Source organism: Scylla paramamosain, chromosome 12, assembly GCF_035594125.1.
Source record: "Scylla paramamosain isolate STU-SP2022 chromosome 12, ASM3559412v1, whole genome shotgun sequence".
NCBI classification, from domain to species: Eukaryota; Metazoa; Arthropoda; class Malacostraca; order Decapoda; family Portunidae; genus Scylla; species Scylla paramamosain.
The window spans coordinates 190,001-215,000 of NC_087162.1; the positions used below are offsets into that span (position 1 = coordinate 190,001).

General features: G+C 46.7%; 2 protein-coding genes across 2 annotated transcripts in view; one reads left to right on the top strand and one right to left on the bottom strand.

The window, feature by feature from the left end:
* The first annotated feature begins 8,439 nt into the window (after positions 1-8,439).
* Positions 8,440-13,987, top strand: LOC135105485 (uncharacterized). The gene is made up of 5 exons (XM_064013613.1): positions 8,440-8,518; positions 11,272-11,401; positions 11,772-12,053; positions 12,584-12,762; positions 12,897-13,987. The coding sequence occupies exons 2-5, from the start codon at positions 11,273-11,275 to the stop codon at positions 13,096-13,098; spliced, it is 792 nt and encodes a 263-aa protein (XP_063869683.1). The 5' UTR covers positions 8,440-8,518; position 11,272; the 3' UTR covers positions 13,099-13,987.
* Positions 13,988-14,436: 449 nt separating this feature from the next.
* Positions 14,437-25,000, bottom strand: part of LOC135105484 (uncharacterized) — a 37,176-nt gene continuing 26,612 nt past the window's right edge. Inside the window, exon 3 of the mRNA XM_064013612.1 lies at positions 14,437-18,016. Within this exon, the coding sequence (XP_063869682.1) occupies positions 15,845-18,016 (2,172 nt within the window). The 3' untranslated portion in view covers positions 14,437-15,844. The remainder of the gene's footprint in view (positions 18,017-25,000) is intronic.

Consider the following 25,000-nt stretch of genomic DNA (forward strand, 5'->3'; position numbering starts at 1 on the left):
TCATTAAAGTTCCAGGACTGGTGCCACACAAGTTTTATTTCACATCCAGGCTACAAACTATAGGTTATCTCCTTCGAAGTAATCCCCCTGGCACCGCATGCACTTGTCCATCCTTCTCTGCCAGGCTTGCATGCACTGCTGGAAGGATTCTTGCGGGATGCTCCTCAGCTCCGTCGTCACGGCCTTTTTGATGTCGTCCGCATCATCAAAACGGGTCCCCTTCATGACCTCCTTGAGCTTGGGGAAGAGGAAGAAGTCGCACGGAGCGAGGTCAGGTGAGTAGGGCGGTTGCTCCAGCACGGCGATGTTCTTCTTGGCCAAGAACTCTCTGATGCTCAGGGCATTGTGAGCAGGCGCATTGTCGTGGTGAAGCAGCCACGAGTTGCCCTGCCACAACTCCCGCCTCTTCTCGCGCACTGCACGAAGCAGACGCCGCAGTACTTCTTTGTACACATGTTGGTTGACTGTCTGGCCCTGTGGCAAGAACTCGCAGTGGACGATGCCCCTCACATCGAAGAAAGCGATCAACATGACCTTGAAGCTGGACCTGGACTGCCTTGCTTTCTTCGGCCGTGGCGACGCCGGACTCTTCCATTGAAGGCTCTGGCGTTTGGTCTCCGGGTCGTACTCAAATACCCAGGACTCATCGCCGGTGATGACTCTCCTGAGCAAGTCTGGTTCAGTTTCCAGACGCTCGAGGATGTCCTGACACACCTGCATGCGTCGTCCCTTCTGGTCATCGTTCAGGAGTCTCGGCACCATCTTCGCACAGACTTTCCGCATGCCCAGATCTTCAGTGATAATCTTCCACACGCTGTTGTGGTTCATGCCAAGCTCATCTGCGATCTTTCGAACAGTCAACCGACGATCGTCACGCACCATCTGCTTGACACGCTCAACATTGGCCTCATTCCTGCTCGTTGAGGGTCTTCCACTCCTGGGGTCATCTTCCACGTCCTCCCGGCCCTCTTTGAACCTCTTGCACCACTCAAAAACACGTGAGCGTGACATTGTCTCATCCCCCGTACACTTTTTGCAGCATACCCAGTGCTTCTGACGGCGTTTTCCCCCAACTGCACCAAAAACTTCAAGTTTGTTCGCTGTTCAGCGCTCATTGTTAAACGACCTGCAACAGAGGACATGATTTTAAAAGCACGTAAGAAAAAGATTAGTGACTGTAGAGGGTTGGGAGCGCAGTTGTATACTCCAGAAGGATTACTTTGAAGGGGAAATATGGTGGTTTGTGGCTTGGGTTTGAAATTCATCTTTTAGGACACCAGTCCTGGAACGTTTAATGACACACCTCGTATATATATATATATAATCAGCAGTTGTCATGGGTGTAGTGGAAGGCAGGTCTGCATAATTACATTCCTAACCTAACAATCTATCAGCGTGTCAGAAATATGTTGAGTGACAATACTGCATATATATAAAGCTGGGACCACCTTAACCTCACATTTTTTTTACGTAAGAAGGGCCCTTGCATAGGCAACAGAAGGTATATGATAAAAAAGCCTATTGAAGGTGCCAATCCTCAAAGAGTACCGTCCAGAATTTGAGATGTGTTTTGAAACTTTTCTCTACTAGTTAATCTGAGTGTATCGGAAGCCATGCCTCGATACGGTACACATTCCTGACTTAAAATTCTATCAACAAATCAGGAAAAATTGTCAAATGAAGCCACATAAATATCTGACACCTTACGAGTACAATACCAAAACTTGTGCACTTCATCAAGCCTCCCTACACCTGAATCGGAGGGAGAGCGGCACATACAGAGCAAAGTGTAACGAGTGTGGGTGTGTGCACGATATCACCAGCAGTTTAGTACATGAGTTAATTAAGGTCATGATAGCCATGGGGATTGCCTGTGCACGATAAGCCGCGGACACACACGTCATGCTCGGCTGGACCTGCGGCGGCGGAGGCGGATGCGGCGGCGGTAGTGGAGATAATATATATATTTTTTTTTCCGTTGGGTTAGGAAAGGAAAGGTACTAAAAAGTAATGGAACTGTCTGGTACTTTTGAGTTGACCTAACTCTCTCTCTCTCTCTCTCTCTCTCTCTCTCTCTCTCTCTCTCTCTCTCTCTCTCTCTCTCTCTCTCTCCTCTCTCTCTCTCTCTCCCTCTCTCTCTCAGTGTGGTATTGGATATTGATGATGGCAGTGCTGTTGCTGTTAGTGGGTAATAACAGTATGGTGGTGGTGGTTTGTTGTAATGGCAGCTACCTGGTAACACCTGTCCACCTCTACCTGTGCACACTCCCTCATTAGCCACGGACGCTGTAATTACCTTGGTCCCCGCCCACATCAGTGCTTCTCAGAAAGTGGACAGTTTCCCCTTTCGAGAGTGAGCACAGGGAGCGAGGCAAGGGAGGGAGTGGTGCGGCGAGAGAGAGAGAGAGAGAGAGAGAGAGAGAGAGAGAGAGAGAGAGAGAGAGAGAGAGAGAGAGAGGAGAGAGAGAGAGAGAGAGAAAGTGCTACTCGTATGTTAGTTTGAACAGAAAACTAATTATATGACTAAAATACTGCCAGTGAATTACAAAGGTGATATTCTCTCTCTCTCTCTCTCTCTCTCTCTCTCTCTCTCTCTCTCTCTCTCTCTCTCTCTCTCTCTCTCTCTACTACTACTACTACTACTACTACTACTACTACTACTACTACTACTACTACTGCTACTACTACAGCCACGGTTTAATGAATACGTAAGAATGAGAATGAGCTCATACGAGTAACTTGGAAGAATTATCAAATCAAATTAGCTCGTGTCTTTCCTCAGTGGGGTTCATATGAGGTGAGAGGAGTGCCGCAGGGTTTGCTTTTATAAAAGTGTCTCTTTTCATTACATTTTTGTTCTGATTTGATTCAATGAAATTTTTGTTGCATGTGACTAACAAAGGAGGGCGGAACCATATCTTCGCTTACAGTTACTGGCGTGCTACCGTTTCCTCCTTCATTTTTTTTGTGCGTCTTAGTTTCCACAGTTTATGTAGATCATTTTTCCTTTTTTTTATTTTCAGATTTTTTTTCCCTTACGTTGAAAAAAAAAAAAGCGTTCTACACAGTTCATCAGTTTCTACTCGAGTTGCCCACTAAAAATACTACACGTTTTCTATGCCTCGCCTTGGAAGAAAGCGAGGGTTTAGGGGTAGCACTCATCTACTGCGTAGTTCCAGGTAACTGGAGTGCAGATTGTACTGTATTCCATATATTATTCATAAGTTTATCAGCGTATGGTTTTGAAAAAAGAAAAAAAAAAAAAAAAAAACAGAAAAAAGTAAAACAAGAAAGACCGGGAAACTAATATAGTATCACTGAATACGTTCACACATGTGATAATCAGTGGTATTCATTGAATTATCTAACAATTCATTAGTATCCCGATGTTTTTGTCAAGCACAACATCGTCTAGTAAACCATCTACTTAGATGAGATACTGCCCATCACATATAATAGCTTGTAAGTACGTTCACTGTTGAAAAATCTCTCATCAAATTTTTGTCAATCAATTATCGTCAACATGGAAGAATATCTTTATCTTTAATCAATGTATGAATAAAAGAAAATTAAGGAACGAATCGCTGCAAAAATCCCAGTAGTGTGTGTGTGTGTGTGTGTGTGTGTGTGTGTGTGTGTGTGTGTGCTGCCTTGCAGGAGTCGGTTATCCCTATTCATCCCTTGCCAAAATCAGGTTTTCTTTGTCTCTCCTGGCAGCCTCTGGTCTTGCCCTTCACTCATGTGCACTTGATCATCTCCTGGCTTTGTAGACAAGAAGAATGTACTCGAGAGGAAGATTAGCACACTCCAGGACACCACCTTAAAATAAAATCTTCTGTATACAGGTTTATGCGTTTTACTGTCATACGAGGCTCGTCTGAGGGACAGCAGACGATCCCCCTCACGCTTCTATAGGCTGGACAGGGAGATAATGAGAGGACACTTATGAAAAATATGAAAAAAAGAAAAAAAAAAACGTGTATTTTCATGTGCTGTGTTCCTTACTGAGACTTTCTGATAAGATCCTATGATGTAATATGACAGGATGTCTCATAGCTTGTCACACACTGAGGAGAATCACAGTGATTTAACACCTGCTCGAGACAAATAAGCCGTTAATAGCAAGAGACATCCGGTTGCAGGCGATTTTTACTAGCGTCCCCCACCCCCCCCCGTTTGTCTCTTTATGTCTGCACGTGCTATTGGGGTAACATGATTATTCTACTCATTCTTATTGTATTTTTACTGGATGTGTGTTGTTGAGAGATCACACACAGCAACTTAGCGATACAGTGTACTTCCATTCTCGGGGATAGATTCTTATTTACTACACTTTTCATGGCAGTACCACGCCAGGACCAAGACTGTGCTGAATCTTTTACACGGGACAATTCGGGAGCTACAAGGAACACGATAATCAGTTTTTCGACAATATCTTATTAATGGAATACAAGCAAAATAATAATAATAAAAAAAAAAAAAACAGTGACCCCTAAACACGAAAAAGAAGAAAAAATAATATGTCTGTTTGCCATCCCGCCTTTTTTTTTTTTTTTTTTTTTTTTTTTTTCGTCTATCTCAGCATCCACGATACCCTCCCTTTCTTTCCCTAATACCAGTGTGTACTTTTCTCTCCCTCCGTCCATTCCTGCGTCCCTCCCTCCGCCCCATTATTGGATGGAGAAAGTGAGGTGTGCCCGAGGCCTCGCATGAAATCTGTCCCGCGGCGAACAGATTTCCACGAAGAGGGAACCAGCTGGGGACGGCCAGGGAATGTTGGGATATCCTAACTAGCGTCTCTCTCTCTCTCTCTCTCTCTCTCTCTCTCTCTCTCTCTCTCTCTCTCTCTCTCCCTCTCTCTCTCTCTCTCTCTCTCTCTCTCTGCCTCGTCTGAATTCATGCCATTATTCACACACGTCTGCATATCTTGAGGCACCATCTCAAAACCATCGCATTACGTACAATAATACTTGAAAAAAAAAAAAAAAAATGCGACTTTCTCATGTTTGAATGGCCGCGTGAAGTAAGTGCATGGACCATAGAGGGAGGAGACCATGGGAGTCAAGAAACATGAGAGGTAAAATCAGGTGGGAGGCAACAGAAGAGAACGCTTGTGGGAGGAGAAGAGAAAATGTAGACTATTTATGAGTAGCCCTTAGGCAGCGACCAGCAGCAGCCTACCTCCCTCGCCCTCCGTCATGAACCTTCAGCGCGCCATTATACGCATCGCTGTGAGAGACGCTGATGAGGCAATCGATGCCTTGCCGCCAATAAGAAAGCAGCGTTTGGCGTTTGTACCTGGGAATATTCCGGCACCAATGCCCACACAACTGCTACACCGACTACTGCGTCACTAATTACGTAGCAGGGAAAGCTGGTGTGAAGCCTTCCATCACACGTATCACATGTCGCTCCCTCAACCCTGTACGGTGCATGTGCCACACCTAACAGCAGATGATGCACCAGATGTGTGAATTTCACTAGATCTCATACTTTCATTGAGGATGATCATCTCGCTACATTTGCTCATTTCATCAGTCTGGCCAGGTTAGCAGGATGTGGAGCAGGAGTGACCCACGAGTGATCACTGAATGCGCTCATTCCTGCTGCCTGACTGACTCTAAGTAACACTCTCTAATGAAATACTCTCAAGCTTACGTACATATAACATAATTTTTCTGCGATGTCCTTATTTGTGAGGACAGTAATTGGCATTTCTTGAAAGTGGAAACACGGGTTCTGGTCCTATCAGCTGAAGAAAAGATGGCGTATGCACTAACTCGAATGTTTCAATCAACGTGTACACTAAAATGCACTCATAGCTTGCACCAGGGACCCGTATGGAGCAATGCTGCATAAAGGCATCGAAAAACAAATATGTAAGAAAACATGTATATACTTTTGGCAGAGAATGGCAGTGGGAATGTCCCACGCCAGCCCTGCTCTGTCTCGCTCTGTCACTTAGATTATGGTATTTTGTTGATAACTTTTGACAGGAGTTAACAATTTTAAAGTCTAGTTATTTTTTTTCGAATGTGGTTGTCGACCATTCCACAATGAATGCGCGTTGTGTCACCGCCAAACTGGCCCTCATCACTGAACACGCGAGACAGGCAGACAGACTCACACAAATCATGCACTCTTAGTCATATAGATTTAAAACATTTCCATCACGCAATGAAATTGCTTGACGGAGCCGCAGCCACTTCAGAATGTTTTGAGTTATGAGGACTGAGCTAGTGGTCTGTTCCCATGTCCAGGAAATTCGTCACGTGATAGTTGTTGTGGCCGCTACTACGGATCAAGGTGAATCTAACTTGTAGATGGAAAAGAGACATGAATATGCTCGTCACGCGTGTCTGTGACGGCCGCGTGACGACCCATTTAAGCCTGTGCGTGAGTGATTGGGAAAGAAACAGACCGGCACAGACATGTAGACATACACACGAAACCAGACATATATATCTTGCATACATACACAGAAACGGACAGGCAAAGGCAAATAATTGTAGGCGGGAATACACAACGCCGGACATACTCTATACGCATACACTTTGACAGGAACACATATACACATTGTGCACAGAGAAATGTGAGGAGAAATATGAAGCAGAGGGCCTTGTCAGTGGTAATGTGTGTACCCGACACCTCATATACTGCCCGCGGTAACACAATATTACTGTCAGCCAGCCGGTGAACCAGCCAGGTAGCCAAGCAGCCAAGCAGCCAAGCAGCCAGTCAACCAATCAGTTTGCCGGTCAGCCAGCCAGCCAGCCAAGTCTTTGAAAGTAGTCGTTCGTAAAGAAGAGGAAGGGTAAGTCAGGGAAGTGTTACATCGAGGAAATGCTGACTTTCGCCTCAAGGTCCTTGCTTGATGGTCAGTGGTAATGGCTCTCCTTTCACTGCTCCAGGATGGTTTCTCTCCAAGGAAAACAAAAATTTTTCCTAGCAGCATCCTTCACGCCTCAAAACGGCCTTCCATTTCCAAGAAAAGTCTTTGCGTAATGCCCCATCGTTGGTCTGAGAGGCAGTGGTCGAGTGGTCAATGTAAGGAAAAGATGAAAGCCTTGGAACCCTGCGGTGAAGTCCCGCCAGTGGCGTAGGCTCCCACTGTCATCGAACGGAGCAATCATCAATGAGTCTCCCAGAAAGCTTTGCTTAGATTGCACCTTGGCTTACATAAAACCCTGTGAAGCGGCTCAGACCTTTATTGAAGAGGCGCTATGACATAAAAAGCCTGCATCATCAAAGGGCAAAGCTGTCAGTAATGGCAAGTGAGGAGATTCGGTCTGAGTTGATGGGCTGTGTTCTAGCACTGTTCGACCTTTATCGTGAGCATCAGTGGTGAGCCGCACAACATTTAATCCCTTTAGGTGCACTACCTAAATAAGACGTTTCTTCAAGATAAATAAAGGACAAACAATAAAAAGGGCTGTAATTGCACCAAGTATTGCATCCGTGCTTCAGTATGGTGCAGAAGTATACCCTTCGTCCCTACACCTGTGTCCCGCTGCCAGCTGCCAGCCGTTCGTCTCGCACAAGGAATTGAATCATCCACAGTTGAACTTTAACTTCAGCAATATTCCCTGTATTGCTTTCATAGTTTGTCTTTCCTGCTCACCAGTACGAATATTAATGTTATTCGACTGTAGTTGAGCAACTGTCAAGACGATCAATGCATGTTATGTAAATATGATCATATTTTTTTATGGCGGCGGTAAACTTCAGTGAATATGAGAAATCTACACTTTCCACGTCTGAGAAACTTTTAACGCCATTTGAGGACAATAGTGCATGTGTGTATGTACTATACGCAAGTTAAGGTGAAAACTAGAAGCCGATGAAGTGATGAAAGAAGGCAAGGTCCAGGTAGACACCTTTTTTCCATTTCCTTTCTTTCCTTTTCTCTTTCTAAATAGGATTCAGACCCTTGACCCCCCTCTCCCTCCCCCCCTTTGCGTCCCTTCCTTTCATACCTGGGGACGCTTAGAGGAGGAGGAGGAGGAGGAGGAGGAGGAGATGTAATGGAGAGCAAGAATGAGAAGATATGGAGAGGAGGAGTAGGGGAGAAGGAGAGACAGAGAATGGAAGATAAGGGGAGAGAGAGAGAGAGAGAGAGAGAGAGAGAGAGAGAGAGAGAGAGAGAGAGAGAGAGAGAGAGAGAGAGAGAGAGAGAGAGAGAGAGAGAGAGAGAGAGCCAGCCCCATGGGGAGAGAGTACGGCCGGAAAGGGAACATTTTTGAAGGCTGGCGGGAAGACCACAGGAGAAAGGTTACGTCGGGATGGAAGGGAGAGAGAGAGAGAGAGAGAGAGAGAGAGAGAGAGAGAGAGAGAGAGAGAGAGAGAGAGAGAGAGAGAGAGCGGGGAGGGGTGAGGGGGGGAAAGGTAAAGGACAGTGCGTGCATGCGTGTGTGTGTGTATGTGTGTGTGTGTGTTGATGTGGGCAGGTATATAAAGATGGCGTCTGTCTGAAGGGCGAACAATTCTTTGCTGCACCTTCCCTCTTCAACATCACAAGGTAAGCGGCGTCGTGAGGAACAACACAGGCGTTTCAGTATACATTGAGGAAACTGAGTACGTTTACTGCACGGTGAAAGAGTTGATCTTAACACACAACGTATGGATGTCAGGGGAGAAAAATGTGGTTGTATTACTATTATATTAAAACTGTTGATATATTACCGCAGGATTAAACAAATAATGACGATAATGATTATGATGATGATGATGATGATGGTGATAATAATAGTAACAATAACAATAATAATAATAATGACAATGATGAAAAAATAATAAATTAAAAGTCTAAGAAAATAAATTTTTCTTAGTTAAGATATTGGCGATACTAATTTTTTTTTTCCGGTTTTGATCATAATGTATATATAATAACAACTTGTGTGTGTGTGTGTGTGTGTGTGTGTGTGTGTGTGTGTGTGTGTGTGTGTGTGTGTGTGTGTGTGTGTGTGTGTGTGTGTGTGTGTGTGTGTGCACGCGCGCGAGCGCTGGCATAATCGCAGACCTGTATGTATTTCAAGGGAGGAGTATCAAGACACATATGAAACTAAACACGCCCGTCTCGCCGCCTTCGCACCAGCAACTGTTCCTTCGTGTTTGCTGCGGCGTGTCGTAAGCTGCATTAGTGTTGTTTGTCGCCATATTTTTGTTACTTCTCGTCTGTGTATTTGTGCGGTAGGCATGAGCTGCGAGGGTGTGATTAAGACAGCAGGCAGGACAAACAGCGTACATAGGACAAAGCCAAGACGTTTGTGTTTAGTGGTGCGTGTTTCTGTCGTTATGTCTGTTCAATACTATGATAAAATCTTTGCTTATCGTCACAGTAAACTGAATCATGGTGGTTGTTTCCTTTCTAACCGTTCTATTGCTGGTGTGGTAGACGGTCATTCTTCATTCTTCTTCTAAATCTATTAACATTGGTGTTCCTCAGAGTTCTGTCCTGACACCCACTCTCTTCCTGTTATTCATCAATGATCTTCTAAACCAAACTTCTTGTCCTATTCACTCCGACGCTGATAATACCACCCTGCACTTTTCCACGTCTTTTCATAGACGTCCAACCTTTCAGGAAATAAACAGTTCAAACAGGGAAGCCACAGAACGCCTGACTTCTGATCTCTCTAAAATTTCTGATTGGGGCAGAGCAAACTTGGTATTGTTCAGTTCCTCAAAAACTCAATTCCTTCATCTATCAACTCGAAGCAACATTCTGAAAAACTATCCCCTCTTCTTCAATGACACTCAGCTATCCCCCTCTTCTACATTGAACATCCTCGGTATGTCCTTTTCTTATAATCTAAACTGAAACCACATCTCATCTCTAGCTAAAACAACTTCTATGAAGTTAGCGTTCTGAGACGTCTCCGCCAATTTCCCCCCCCTCCCCCCAGCTGCTAACTCTGTACAAGGGCCTTATCCGTCCATGTATTGAGTATGCTTCACATGTCTGGGGTGTTCCACTCATACCGCTCTTTTAGACAGGGTGGAATCAAAAGCTTTGCGTCTTATCAACTCCTCTCCTCTAACTGACTGTCTTCAGCCTCTTTCTCATCGCCGCAATGTTGCATCTCTAGCTATCTTCTACCGCTATTTTCATGCGTTTTGCTCTTGTGATCTTGCTAACTGTTTGCCTCCCCTTCTCCCGCGGCCTCGCTGCGCAAGACTTTCTTCTTTCTCTCATTCCTATTCTGTCCACCTCTCTAATGCAATAGTTAACCAGTATTCTCAGTTATTCATCTCTTTCTCTGATAAACTCTGGAACTCCCTACCTGCTTCTGTATTTCCACCTTTCTATGACTTGAATTCCTTCAAGAGGGAGGTTTCAAGACACTTATCCTTCAATTTTTGACTACCGCTTGGAACCCTATTCGAGGACCGGCATCTAAGTGGGCTTTTCTTTTATTTTTTTATTGGATTTTCGTTGCCCTTGGGTGGTGTCTCTCCTACATAAGAAAAGAAAGTGTTTCCGTTTGAGCTGTGTATAGTCGTGTATAGTGCACGATGGGGAGGTGTGAGCCTTACATATGCTAAGCACTCGCGTATATTGGAACCTAAGTACACACTGCGCTGATTACGTCATATATCACAATCCTTATCTTGGCAACCACATCACTGACGTAGTACAATCTCCGCCTGACAATAATCTCTCCCAGGCGACGACACAGTCCGCAGCTTGCCGTCATAATTAACAAGCAAAAAATCTGAGGGGATTCCTTTTTTAATTTTGGTGTGGTCGTCAATAAGTGCACCCGCTCGTCCCTTCCGCCCGCCCATCCAGAGTGTGGTCCTCGCCTCAAGCAAAGCACGCGGCGACCCAAACCCAGACCACACAATGATTGGTGGACGTAGCGCCCAGTTAACTTAGCAGCTTGCTGATTCGCCAGCGACCTAGACGGTGTTGGGAGTGGCTGCTGGGTCAATGTGTATGTGCGTATGTGTGTGTGTGTGTATGTCGTGCTGGGCTGTCATGTGCAGCTCACGCTATTTCGCCACCCTTACAACAGCACGAGATGCGTAACTCATAGGCTTCTCTTTCTGGGTTCTTGGTTTCCTTGCCTTCCGTGCCTGGTGTTATACCTACGATCTCTCTCTTTCTCATATCTACGCATGTCCCTCTCTCGCCTGCAATTCTCGTGACGAGCCGTCCCTGCTGTTCTCATCTCACTCCTATTGACAGTCTTCCCAATGTTCATGCAGGTGTTTATTCTTCACGCTGTGGTCAATGATATTTACAGCTTACCACGTGTTGCTCTCCAGGATGCGGCCAGCCAGTGGGATGTGGTATCTGGTGGTGGTGTTGGTGGTAATGACGCCACTCGCACAGGCTACACTGTCCCTCGCCGTCCTGCCCGCTGTGGCTTCCGTCGGTGGCCTCGCTGCCCTTAAGGTGTGTCCTCACTTCCTCACTCATATGATACACTAATCGCCTTCCCTTCTCCTCTATCTCCCTGAGTCTTTCCCCTTCTCACTGAGAGCAAACCGTCACTGTTGCTGCTCGGCTCAGGCATCGGGCAGCATGCCACTCAGTAAGCATGACGGCTCACACATCAACAGTTTACGCTTCTCTTATAATATCACCTTATGGTTCCCTCCTTTCTATCGTCATGGTTCAGAACTAATCGTGTGTTTTCTTCTCCATTCTCTCTCTTGTGACTTGCCTCCTCATTCTGCCTGTCTGTCTTTCTTTCTGTCTGTCTGTGTCTGTTTGTGTGGTACGATAATTTCCTCACCGCAGTGTTGCCCTCTCCCCGCCACAGCTTCTGAAGTACGTGGGTTTGTCGAAGCTTAAAAATGCAGTCTCCAACAGTGGCCTGGATGCCATCACTGACCTTGATGACTCCGGGAATGACTACTACGACCGCCAGCCCCTCTTCGTGGCACCGCCCCCTACCATCGTCGCGCCGTCCCCCTCCTACTTTGCTTCGCCTCCCTCCTACTACCCACCCTCCTTTACTCCCCTCCCTCTGTCCAGCCCCCCCGCCTTCTATATAGTCCCTGCCTCAGGCTTCCACAACTTTAGGACTCGCCGAGACGTTTCGGTAGGTAGATGTGGTAATGTTCTCTAATATCAAATGCATTGCCTAATAGCGCCATCACATGCAGGCCGTGTGCCTCCCCACCTCCCTAAAAAAGAAAAAATTATATATATATATATATATATATATATATATATATATATATATATATATATATATATATATATATATATATATATATATATATATATATATATATATATATATATATATATATATATATATATATATATATATATATATATATATATATATATATATATATATATATATATATATATATATATATATATATATATATGTGTGTGTGTGTGTGTGTGTGTGTGTGTGTGTGTGTGTGTGTGTGTGTGTGTGTGTGTGTTTGAATGTTGTTTGTTATTTGGTGACACAAAAACTGTTTCTTTAATGATACCAAAATGAACTTGAGAACGACTGTTTATTACGTGACGTTCATCATTTTAGGTATTGCATTGGCAGGAAAGTCCCACAAAACTTTTATTTCACAACATCTTCCACTTTGAACCTTCTCGTAGAGAGCGTCAGGTTCCGGGGCGGAGGCGGAGAAGGTGGCGTTAAAGTCTGAGAGGGAATATTTCGACATGATCAGTGGCCTGGACCGCGATGGGTGTGTGCTGCGAGCGGTGTGTGAGGTGGCCAGCGAACCTGTGCACACGCTGACGGAGGACGAGAAGACGATAATGGCTGCCTTTAGGTGAGTGAGTGTGTGTGTGTGTGTGTGTGTGTGTGTGTGTGTGTGTGTGTGTGTGTGTGTGTGTGTGTGTGCAAAATACGATATTTCAACGTTTAGAAACAATTTTCTTATTCCTTTTTCCCTCTCGTGTACAGCGCTCCTTACAAACCGTCCCGCCGAGGCCCAACCACTTGGAGGGACATTTACTATCAAGCGCTGTGGGTTGGCAGGACAGCGAGCGACGCCACCACCACCTGCGCCAAGACGTACACCAGGTGCCCTGTTCCTGCCCGAGAGCTGCTCAAGGCGCTGCAAGAGCAGGAGCGACAGAAGGAAGGAAAAGCGTCACGCCAGTAAAGTTATCCCGTATAGGTCCGAAGTAACAGCTCATTTGGCAGCCTCGATTCCTGATATTGGCTGTCTTCTATAGTCTGTTCTTAGACCTTGTGGACTTGATCGAAGTTTGCATTAGGTTATTTTAGACTGATAACAGGATTCGGGTGTGTCCAATTTTCCTTATCCAAATCATGTTTCGCCTGATGCCTGGTTGAAATTGTACTGAATTGAGTTGTTAGGATTTTCAGAATCAAGCTGACCAGTGAGTGACTATGATACACTATGGGTCCTGTTGGTATGTCCATACTGAGTGAATAATTATCAGATTGGACAAAAAATGACGAAACGCTGGATATGAAAAAAGGATGAGTTGCTTGACTGAAATGTTTTGCATGTCTGGCGAAGAAAAGTGAACTGTAGGGTGATAGAAATGGTCAAATGCGGCGCCTTCAGTGGCTTGCTCATGTGAGGAGAGAAAGAAGTGGCATGGCAAGGGCGGTATAAAGGCGGACTGAGTACTTTGGGTGTAAGAACAAAGTAATTCAAGATCTGAGAGAGAAGAGGGATGGGTCACTGATAGAGTGTACAGCAGTGGAATGTACGGACAAGAAGGTATTGAGATTCTTTTGTCGCGGGCATTCTCTTAAAAAGGGAGTTCCAAGTACTGGGCATCAGAGTAGATTACATTACATTAGATATCTGTATACCATGTCTTTTATTCTTTATATTTTCTTCTTTTTCGTCGTAGCTTAATATGCTTACACCTGAATATTTGCTCATGTAGATTCTTTGCAGTGGCTGACGACGTGTTTGTAACTAATTGACGGACAGATATTTTGGCGCCACAACAACGGGCTATGTGACACCGTCCGTGCATAAACATGTAACATAAATACATGAATAGTACATACATGGTAACTTTGCTTCCTCCTCCTGACCCCCGACCTTTCCTCTTCCTCGCAATCTCATGTCTCTATTTCCATCTTAGCTCAGTTTTTCTTTCTTTCTTTTTTTCTTCTTCTCCCCGCTCACTACTATATCCTCGCATGTTATTTGTAAACATTTTTAATATGTTTCTCTCTGTAATTCTACCGACATTTCTACTTCTATAACTACCCCTGGATTCACATCTACGTCTGATTCTTCCTCTACACTAATCCTACTTCTGCTTGTATCTATTTGTATTTCTAACAGTGCTCTACTAATGCTTACAGACATACTAGTTCACTCGCCTCCAACGTGGTGTGTTCCTGCGGTCCACTTGGGGAAGTCCAGCAGCGTGTTGTGAGATGCGTGCTGTCTGTGTACTACTTGTTTGTTTCTCGCTCACCAGGATGAGACTGGACTGACAAACACACAGTAACATAAACGTTTTATTACAAATACATCACACCAGACACACACACACACACACACACACACACACACACACACACACACACACACACACACACACACACACACACACACACACACACACACACACACACACAGACACACACACACGACCCCCAAAACATCATATATCGCTCACGCTTCGGATCAGCCACGCAACATGGAAGTTAGAAAATCCCTAATACTAAATATTAGTTACTATTATTAATGACACGTAGGAGCAATGAAGTTGTCTAAAGGAAAAAGAGGCGTTGGGAAAGAAATGGTTCGAATAAATAAAAATAAATTAATGGAAGTCACATTCTATAGAACCAGTATGTATATACATTTCCCTACGTGGCAACTCTTGTCCTTATCGGGAGGGAACTGGGATGGAGGGAAATGGGAGACAGAAAATATTAAATAATGGTTGGAGGGGAAGGGAAGGAGTGGAGGGATGGAGCATTGTTCGCTTGGGGGGCGATGAGTCGCCGGCTCGTCTCAGCTCATTAGTCACTCACTCATTCTCTCACTCTCTTACTCACTCACACTGCCTGTTGACTCGGGTGTCAAGAGTAAGTGTTGCACACGCACTACCGTCCTGCTGGTGGTTACGACTATTACACTAACTAACCTAAGGGGAAGGGAGGTGATGAGCGTTATGGCAACTCGGTCAGCGCGGGTGCAGGTCCCAGTCGAGCATTGCGCCGGGACAAGCGGTGACGTGCAGAACACAATTATCATGCATTACCTTCTTGATTACATTAATTATTATTCCCGTGAAACCCTTGTGAACCACCCATAGTTAATCCTAAAGGGTGCTGGGAGGCGTCCCAAACCGTCCAGGCAGGAGGACGCTGGGATCCTCCTTGGCCGCCCACAACACCGCCAGCGGGTTGGGGACTAATAAGTGATACGGTGCTCCTCAACTGCACCCACTCGGCCCCCGCCCGCGCCTTCTCCAGGAACACAGGGGAGGGGGTCGGCTGTCACAGCGGAGGAAAACTTACACACAGGGAAGATGAGACATCACACACACACACACACACACACACACACACACTGGTGGTGGTGCACAAGCTGGACGATCCGACGACGTGACTCGCTGGCGGGGCGTCCGCCGGCCAGATGATCCAAGAGGAGGCACCATCCATGCCCGCAGCCGCCTTCCTGCAGTGACTGGCGCCTGAATGCCCGGCCGCGACTCACCAAGCGCGCCGCGGCTTGTGACGGGGTGGGGGGTCGACAGGGGTGCTGCTTGCCTGTCGCCCGTCACTGAGGTGCAGCAAGACGCCCTGAGGTGCCTCTCGTAGCCCGTGACGCTTGCAGGTGTAGCCTCGCATCGCACTCCTTGGCTCGTCTGGTGGTGAGGTGGAGGGGAAGGGTGTGGCGTCTAGAAGAGCCCTTTCTTGTGCATGAAGGCCGGGTTGTCGTACGTGGACGAGATGATGGATCGTGTGTCACCGTTACTCCTGAACCGCAGGCAGAGGAAGGCGGACATGAGGCACGACACGATGAGTATTGCCAATAAGACAATGAGGGTCGCGGCGAACCCTGGGGTGGACATACAGATCAGGCCAGACTGGTCCTCCACCTGGGGTACCACCAGTGTGGATGTCTCAGACTCTCGCAGCTCGGTCTCGCTGCCTTCCTTCTTGTCCTGCACGAAGGGTAGATCGCGAATCGACACAACTTGAATCACGCGATTGACGCCAATGTCCTTTTGTTTGTCTACTTCTTCTTCTTCTTCTTCTTCAGTTTTTTCTTCTTTTTCTTCTCCATTTTCATTCTCGACTTCTCGCTTGGCTCGGCCAGGCACATCGTAGCTGTCTCCCGGGATGACGCCGCCGGCACCGCTGCACTGCTCGGGGCACTGGTAGCGGCAGATCTGAATCGTGCACTGGAAGTGAACCTCCATTGAGTCTGGGAACTTGAACGCCTGGAAGTGAGCGTACGAGAGAACAGACGCTGAAGAGCCAAAGTTCTTAATTTTGGTGAACTTGGACATGAGCTTGGGGCGCGAGACACAGCCACGTTGGTCCACGAGCTGGATAGGCGCCCGCTTGCCGTCATGCGCCATGCAGTTGCGTACCAGCATGTCGAATTTGTTATCGTCGTCCTTGATGGCCAGCACCATGGTCATGGTCTGGCCGATCTTTACTAGGCCAGACACCTCCGAGGCCCACGGGCCCTTGCCCACCTGGATTTGCATCCAGCAGCCAACGTTGTCCCCGGCGAAGTCTGCGCGAACAACATCCAGCATGTCCACGGGGAATGGTCGGAATGTGACAGACTTCTCGTACTGGTCGTGCCACGTGCACCTCAGCTTGCGTGCCTGGTCCCACACCTCCTGCACCTGAGGATCGTACTGCACGACGATGGTGTTTTCGAAGTAGGTGCCTGAGCCGCTCTGGCTGCCGTAGCCGTAGAGGCCGTTCTCGGTGTTTCCGGTGGTGCCGCACGCGTTGATCGAGATATCGAAGGTGGCCTGCGAGCGACCCAGACCCGCGGGCAGGTGCACGCAATGCACGTTGCTGTAGTGACCTTTGCTGAAGATGATGCCATAGAAGGGCTTGTCGAAGGTGATGCTCACCTTCATTAAGTTCTTTTCACATTTTACATCGAGAGAAGTTATCTTGGGCATCTCCGGGGCGGCTGTCGGCCAGGGATCTGCGGGCGCCAGAGCCTCGGGCGGCACGTAGGCGTTGGCCGAGCCAGACACGTCGGCGTCGGGAGAGTGGCCTATGCCGACATTGATTGGTGGTGGCGGCGGGCCATTATAGAAGTTCTGTGGTGGTGGAGGCAGGACCGCTCCAGGCAGATGTACTGACGCGGCACTCTGGAGGGGCGCGGGAGCAAAGGTGGAGAGAATTGGCTGAGGCACGTGGGAACCGCCGCCGTGGCCGCCACCCGCGCCCTTGCCGGTGCTGGCTCCCGCAGAGAACACATCACCTGGCTTGGGGGAGCCGTAGTCTGGACCCACTGGTTGAGGCGGACCGTGATGAGGCAAAGGAGTGGGGCCTGAGTGGACAGGTTTGCGTGGTGGAGGAGGAGGAGGGGGGCCAGAGTACGTGGGTGGCGGAGGAGGACCAGAGTAGGCAGGCGGAGGAGGTGGGTGTAGGGGCTTGCGTGGACCGGGTACTTTGAGCCCGGGGCCTACAGGCTGCCTTGCCTTGTAAATGACTCCTGAGGGAGATGGTGGGGGAGGTGGAGGAAGACGAGAACGAACTGTATGACGCTTGGGCGGGCCCTGGTGATGGACCGGGCCAGTGCCATCCTTGGCCTTGGCGCGCTGTCTGCCGCCGGCGTGGTCAGGAAGGACCAGCTTTCCAGGGTACACCGGGAAGCGAACCGGCACCGGGATGGCCTGGACCGGGTAGGGCTTCCCGACGGCCACGTGGCGGTCCACTGTCTCCACCGCGATCTGGTCTGCTACCTTGCCCTCAAACACGTCGCCGTCATCGTCATCGGGCAGAGCGGCCGCCATTCGATCCTGAGCCACATTAGGGTTGAGTTGCCCGGAGGAGGCGTCATCCGTTCCCTGCTGATCCTCGCTGCTCGCCACCTGCAACACAAGCGGCACTGTTACCTACCATACACACATACGTAAATATCATCATGGTGACACTTTATGGAGCATAGCTTTGCCCTGTGCAGGCCATGAAGAAGGGCTATATTACGCTCCATTACTACACATAGCATCCACCTTTCCCTGATCACTGAGTTGTCGCCGCGAGCCACGAACAGTAAGCCAGACCTCTTATACATCTCCCACTATGTTAACTTTATGAGAGTGAGCGCCATAAAATGTTATCATCATTGGAGTTCTCTCTCTCTCTCTCTCTCTCTCTCTCTCTCTCTCTCTCTCTAAACCGCCCCTGCAATAAACGTTTCAAACAAAGACAACAAAGTAACATAAAAGAAACTTTCTGTGCTTGTGTGAATACAAGACTTCATATTTCTCTCTCTTTAGCAACCTCCATTTCCTCTCCACTCTGACTTGTTAAGTTACTTGTAACCATTCACCTGTATTCCTTGAAATTCATGTGTACCTTACATAGATTGTCATAGAGGGAGGAAGAGGAGAAGGAGGAGGAGGAGGGCTGTGGGAAGAACGAAAACAGTGTAGGAAGTGAGGGAGCATCGCGGGCTGCCTCGCGGTGATCATGTTTGGAATGTAAATGAGGAGGCGTCCCACAAAGTTTTGCTCCGCCAAGCCGACTCGCTGCCCGACTTTCTCACAAACTATGTAAATGATTTCATGGGCAAAATCAGATTGGACCTTTGGAAAAAAAAGAAAATGGTGGTTGATCGCACTGAGCGGCTGTGACGCAGGAGTGGTTGGGCTTGTGAAGAAGGAACAAGACAAATAAGAGGAAGGGTAACAAGAGGAAGTTAAGGGTGAAGAAGCTTCCATGCAGACATCTTGCTGAATACCAAGGTGCACGTCAGCACTTACTGAATACCAAGGGTACGTCAGCAAGTGTGAGCGTAAGTCATGACGGGAGGCGGGTGGTAGTGGTGGCAGTGGTAGTGGTGGGGAGTCAGTGACATAGACCTTGCCATCCTTTGCATTCCACCACTGCCACCGACTCCTTTCTCTCCTTCACTCTAGGCTCTAACACTACTCCATATTCTTCTTTCATTGTGACCCAGTCCTCCTCTTAATTAATTGCACACAACCACAAACAATATAACAACCTTTCCTGGAAGTTTCCATTATGCTTAAGAAGAAAAAAAAAGATAAATAATCCATAATAATGTTCTTGTAATTCAACCTCAGTTTCTCTTTTCACATCACTCCATCGCGCACGTCCATCCGTCACTCCCAGCACGTTAGCAAGCCTACGTAGGAATGTGTGGGAATCTGAATGTGAACCAGGACACCATCAACATCACTGTCATCTCTCCTCCACTCTGAGAGACTCCGGAGACTTTTCACCATTTTTTTTTGGCTCTTGTTATAATCTCTGTTTCTTCTCACTCCCCCTCCACCTTCGGGAGAGCGAAGATAACAGCGCCATTACTCAGTTGTCGAGTGGCAGCTATATAATAGAGAGAGTGACTGTGAAGAATCCTGTGCGTGTGTAGCGGATGTAGTCTTACTCGTATTACTCGTAGGTACTGTAGGTGCGGGGCAGGAGAGGAATAAAAGTACTCATGCAGATCTCTAGTTGGTACTGTTTACGGACTCGTTATGGCCTCTCACCTCGACAGACACCATCCTCTTGTCCCGCGCAGTTAATCGCCTCGCTGCAGTGAGTACATCGCCTCATGCATTTGCTATACGGTCATGAATGAAAATACGGCACGACTTCTGCGTAAAACAGATGAAGGTAGACCCTAACGGGAGGACGTTTGGACAGATGGACTGACAGACGGATAAGTAAGCAACTCGTACTATTTCTTCCTATCACCTATCCATCATAAAAGCCTTGTGTCCCATCTTAGCAACGAAGCGTGTTTATCGTGCCATCACCAAACACAAGCATTGACACGTAATACATACAAGTTTCGTCTTAGGTACTCAAAACTTACGTCGTGTGTCACCGAAATTAAATTACTTTTTTTTTTTAATAAACTTTTACCTTTAACTTTGATGTAAAGTGATTGTTTCAGTGAGAGGCAGTACCACGTAATCTTTAAAACCTACAATGTAAATAAAAAAATAAAAAATAAAAAAAAAACCTTCAGGCATTGAAGAGTGGCCACCACAGGTAGCAGCTATTCCCACCGCTGCCATTTGAATCCTCCACAAACTAGGTGTGGACCGGGACGGCGTGACCCGGGAAGACGGTGCTCCAGTTCTCATGAGTCCCGTATAGAATCGAGAGTTCCATCACAGGGGCCAGAGTCGCGATGGGGTAGGTGGGAGCGGGGCTGGGCGGGACGGGGCGGACGAGGCAGGGTGGTGAGCAGCAACATGTTGGCAGTAAGTCAGAGAGTATGTGGTTTGGCGGAAAAGGTTGGCGATGATTTGCAAAAGGAAGGTTGGCAAGGGCAAGGCTCGCATGAAAGAAACGGAAGGAGGCGCGAGGGAGGGAGAATATCCACCCAGTTCGCCGCTGGATCCTGAAATGAGATACTTTGTGGGGCAGGAATGGAAAGTTGAATATGGAAGGTTTGGAGAAACTTAGCGAGAAAAAAGTGCGTGGGTAGCATGGAAGAATTCATTTTAGAAAGCTTGCAGTTAGAAATGTGCGTACTAGAATGGAAGCTTGGCTATATACAGATGGCTTACAAGCACATGTGTGTGTGTGTGTGTGTGTGTGAGAGAGAGAGAGAGAGAGAGAGAGAGAGAGAGAGAGAGAGAGAGAGAGAGAGAGAGAGAGAGAGAGAGAGAGAGAGAGAGAGAGAGAGAGAGAGAGAGAGAGAGGTCGTCCCACATTTCAAAGCGCAGGATCATGTCTCCTGAGGGTAGAAGTAGATCCATCCCCCTTCTCCTCCCCTCGCTTCCTCCTTCCTTCCCTCCTTTCTCCTTTCCCTCATTTTCTCTCTCCTCCTTACCCTCACCTGTCCCTCCTTCACCTGCTACATGACGGCTCTTACGGAACACGTCACCTCATGAATAATTCTCATCTACCTGTCGTTTCTTTCCTTTTTCCTTGTCTTTACCTATTACACCCGTTCCTTCTTTCCTATATACTTGTCGCTGCTCTCTACTTTCCTTGTCTCCACCTATTCCACCTGCTGTTTCTTTCCTCTGTGCCTGCTGTCTCTTCCCGCCGCAGCTGCAGTAATCCGCAGAGGCAAGCGAAGTGCCATACCATACGTCACTTCACCACTTCACCAGGGGAAGGAGCAGGAGGAGGAAGGTGATGGTGAGGGTGTCAAGATCAGCTTCCTCATCTCCTCGTCTGCGAGTGGCGTCGGTTTCTCTGTGATGCTTCGTGTAATGAATAGACTTGATATCTGAAGGCGCCGAGGTGATGTTTTTGCCGCGTCGGGCAGTATTGTTGGCTGGTTGGCTGGAAATTGAGTTCCCAGCAGCCCACACCCAGAAACGAGGCTAATGGGCTGAAGGCGTGGTGAGATGGGAGGAGGAGCTGTAGAATGGCACTAAATAACCCAGAGAAAAAGAAGGACGTGTGTGTATATGTGTTATACATATATTATGCTCATGACTGGCAGGACACAGGTGGCACGCAGGCACACACGCGAGCACACTGCCTGCCCTGAGGAGTGTGGCCCGGCGCCCTGGCCTCCTGACACAAATATCTCATCAGGAAGTCAAATGTCACTTTGGGAATTTGGAAACTCTTCTCTCCTTCCTTTCTACCTCCAGGCTATGTCCCTCCTTTGGCCTGAGACGGGGGAGGAGGAGGAGGAGGAGGAGGAGGAGGAGGAGGAGGAGGAGGAGGAGGAGGACGGATGAAGAGACAATAGGACCTTGACAAGATAAGCTAACAGCCAGCTCAGAATAACATACATTATACATGAGGGACAACATCACACATTCAAATCTAAACATTCTAACCCACCAATACGATGCCCATAAGGTCCACACTATCTATACATTTTCTATACAGCACAGTGACGACTCTCCTTAGCTGTTCTGTATAGTAGTAGTAGTAGAGTAGTAGTAGTAGTAGTAGTAGTAGTAGTAGTAGTAGTTGTTGTTGTTGTTGTTGTTGTAGTAGTAGTAGTACTCGTAGTTCGGTGGGATTAGAAGATAATAAGGATATTTTTCTCGCGGTATTTGAATAAGAGCATCATTGCAAAATCACGTTATCCAGGTAAACAAAACCCTTATTTGTGGTGAGGGGAATCATAGGCTTCACTGATAAATAAGTCATTACTGTCGTCACTTACGGTTATTTAATATTTTCAAAGAATCCGCGAGGAGATTGTACATGGCAGTTACGTTTCATTTCATAAAAAAAAAAAAATAAAGAAAAAAAATAAGACGCTTGTGACGTGTAAATTAACCATATGATTTAATTCACTAGAGAGACAGAGATTAAAAAAGAAAAAGATCCTCTAACCAGACTTCAGTAACATTTCTCTTCCCCACCTCTCATCTTTTTTATTAATATCACAACTGACAACACGCGCAGGAAGAAGAAAGAAAGCGTGTGAGCGTAAGGTGAGGTTATTCAGTGAAGACAGGCCTAGATATGAGGAAAGGCAGGTGTGTGAGTAATGAGGCTTCAACATCCAAGGGAGGCTGGATGGTGGCAGGTGGTGGCGGTGGTGGTGGGTGGTAATGATGAAGAAGTGTTATGAGACGGGCATGGGAACTATAACAAGGGAGCAACGTGATAAAGAATGAGAAAATAAATAACGAGTAGTTAAAAAAAATAAAGATAAAGAAGGGATCGAATAGAGGCAAAAAGAAAGACCAGAGAGAGAGAGAAAGAGATAGATAGATAGATAGATAGGTAGATAGATAGATAGATAGATAGATAGATAGATAGAGAGAGAGAGAGAGAGAGAGAGAGAGAGAGATAGAGAGAGAGAGAGAGAGAGAGAGAGAGAGAGAGAGAGAGAGAGAGAGAGAGAGAGAGAGAGAGAGAGAGAGAGAGAGAGAGAGAGAGAGAGAGACGAATAATATACAATAAGTAAAAGGAAAGAAATGTCAAAATTCTGCATTCATTTCTGGAAGAATTTTCGTCCTTCAACTCTTTCTAAAAGAAACTAGTCTTCTCTCTCATCTCTCTCTCTCTCTCTCTCTCTCTCTCTCTCTCTCTCTTCTCTCTCTCTCCTCTCTCTGCTGCAAAAAAATGGTTTTGAAAAGACAGAGTGCCTTGCTCACTGAACGCTGGCAATAGTAGTAGTAGTAGTAGTAGTAGTAGTAGTAGTAGTAATAGTAGTAGTAGTAGTAGTAGTAGTAGTAATAGTAGTAGTAGTAGTAGTAGTAGTAGTGGTAACAGTAGTAGTAATAGTAGTAAGTAGCAGCAGTAGTAATAGCAGTAGCAGCACCAGCAGCGGGGACGGCAGTAACAAGTGGGGCGGTGTGAGCGAGCGGCACATGAACGAGCAGAGCTGGCTAGCTGGCTGACTGGCCGGCAGGCTGGCAGGCTGGCTGGCTGTATGGATGGCAGGATGGGTGGGTGGGGTGGGAGGTGGATGGATGGCTGGCTGGCTGGCTGGATGGCTGGCTGGCTGGCTGATTGCCTGGTTGGCTGGTTAGCTGGTTGGCTGGCTGGCTGGCTGGCTGGTCCACGAGTCCACGACCCTGCAGACACAGTGGCCTGGTTTTCTCCTCCAGACAGGTTGTTGCAGGAGATATTCCCTCCACTGCCATACCTTCCTACTCCAGCTGCTTCCTTCTTCCTCTTCCTGGTCCTCTTCATCATCACCAACATCATCACTACCTTCATCCTTTTCCTCTTCCACCACTACCACCCTCACCACCACCTCATCCTTCTCCTTCAAAACACTTGTACTAATAATTATTGCCTCTTCCTCTACCCGGTGTCAAACTTTCTCCATCCTTCCTCCTCCTCCTCCTCCTCCTCCTCCTCTTCTTCCTCCTCTTCCTCCTCCTCGTTCTGTTCCACAAATAATGATTAAAATTCGAGCTTTCAATCCCTTAAGAAAGGCGCTAACCGGATACTCCCTCCCCTCCCTTCCCTACCCACACTACACCCGTCCATCTGGCAGCTCTCGACAACACATAACACATAACACAGCTCGTCTCTTCCAGCACAGAGCACCGCTCGTGTTATGTACCGTATTCTGAAACGTTTGAACGTCGCGTCTTATCTCGAAAGTTTCAACTGGCCTGTGGTGGAAGTTATTGGAGTTTTCAAGAATAAAATAGCAATTTAATAATAAACCTGCAATGAGAACTGAAAAGAAAAAAAAAAGTCATGAGAACTCGACCTGTGGCTTTAGCAAATAATGACGGTGAAGGAACCAAACGTTTAAGAGTACGGGGCTTTATTTGAATGCTGATTGGCTGTACCTAATAAGGACGATCTCCTCCCACAGCCAATTGAAATATAGTATAAAGCGAGTATAGTATTAAACGTTTGATTGCCAAATTTAATAAAGGAATATGGTGTAAATTAGGAGAATAATTTTAGAAAAGTCTAACCTCCACAAAAAGAGTGAAGGAGTGATGGAATAGTAAAGATATTTTTAGTGCGTGTATTCTTACTTCTCTAAAAAAAACATGAAATGACTAGTGACTCAGTAAACATTTGGTTCCCTTGCCTCTCCTACCTTTCGGATGATCTAGTGAAGTTACTAGTGTGTAAAAGAGTGATTTAGTTATTCCAATGATCATTTTACAACGATTCTGCATCATATGTGGGGGGGAAAAAAGTGAGCTCGACTTAATATGCCTGTGTTCCTTGAAGATAGTCCTTGTGGGAAAATGAAGCGCGTAAAAATACAGTTCATATTATTAGATGAGTGACTGGCAGACTGTTTTTGATGATTTTAATGATAGTTTTACAAGAATCCTCCATATTAAGTGGCGAAAAAAAAACAACAATAAGAACTCGACTTACTATGACTGTGTTCTTTGAAAATTTGTCCTTATAAGAAAGTGAAGCGTCTATGAAAAGTTTGAATTATTAGATGAGTGACTGGGTGACAG

Excerpts from the sequence above, each read along its gene's own strand:
- LOC135105485 (XM_064013613.1), top strand. The coding sequence starts at position 11,273 with ATGCGGCCAGCCAGTGGGATGTGGTATCTGGTGGTGGTGTTGGTGGTA. Across the intron at positions 11,402-11,771 it reads GTGGCCTCGCTGCCCTTAAG|CTTCTGAAGTACGTGGGTTT; the intron begins GTGTGTCCTCAC and ends TCCCCGCCACAG. Across the intron at positions 12,763-12,896 it reads ACGATAATGGCTGCCTTTAG|CGCTCCTTACAAACCGTCCC; the intron begins GTGAGTGAGTGT and ends TCTCGTGTACAG.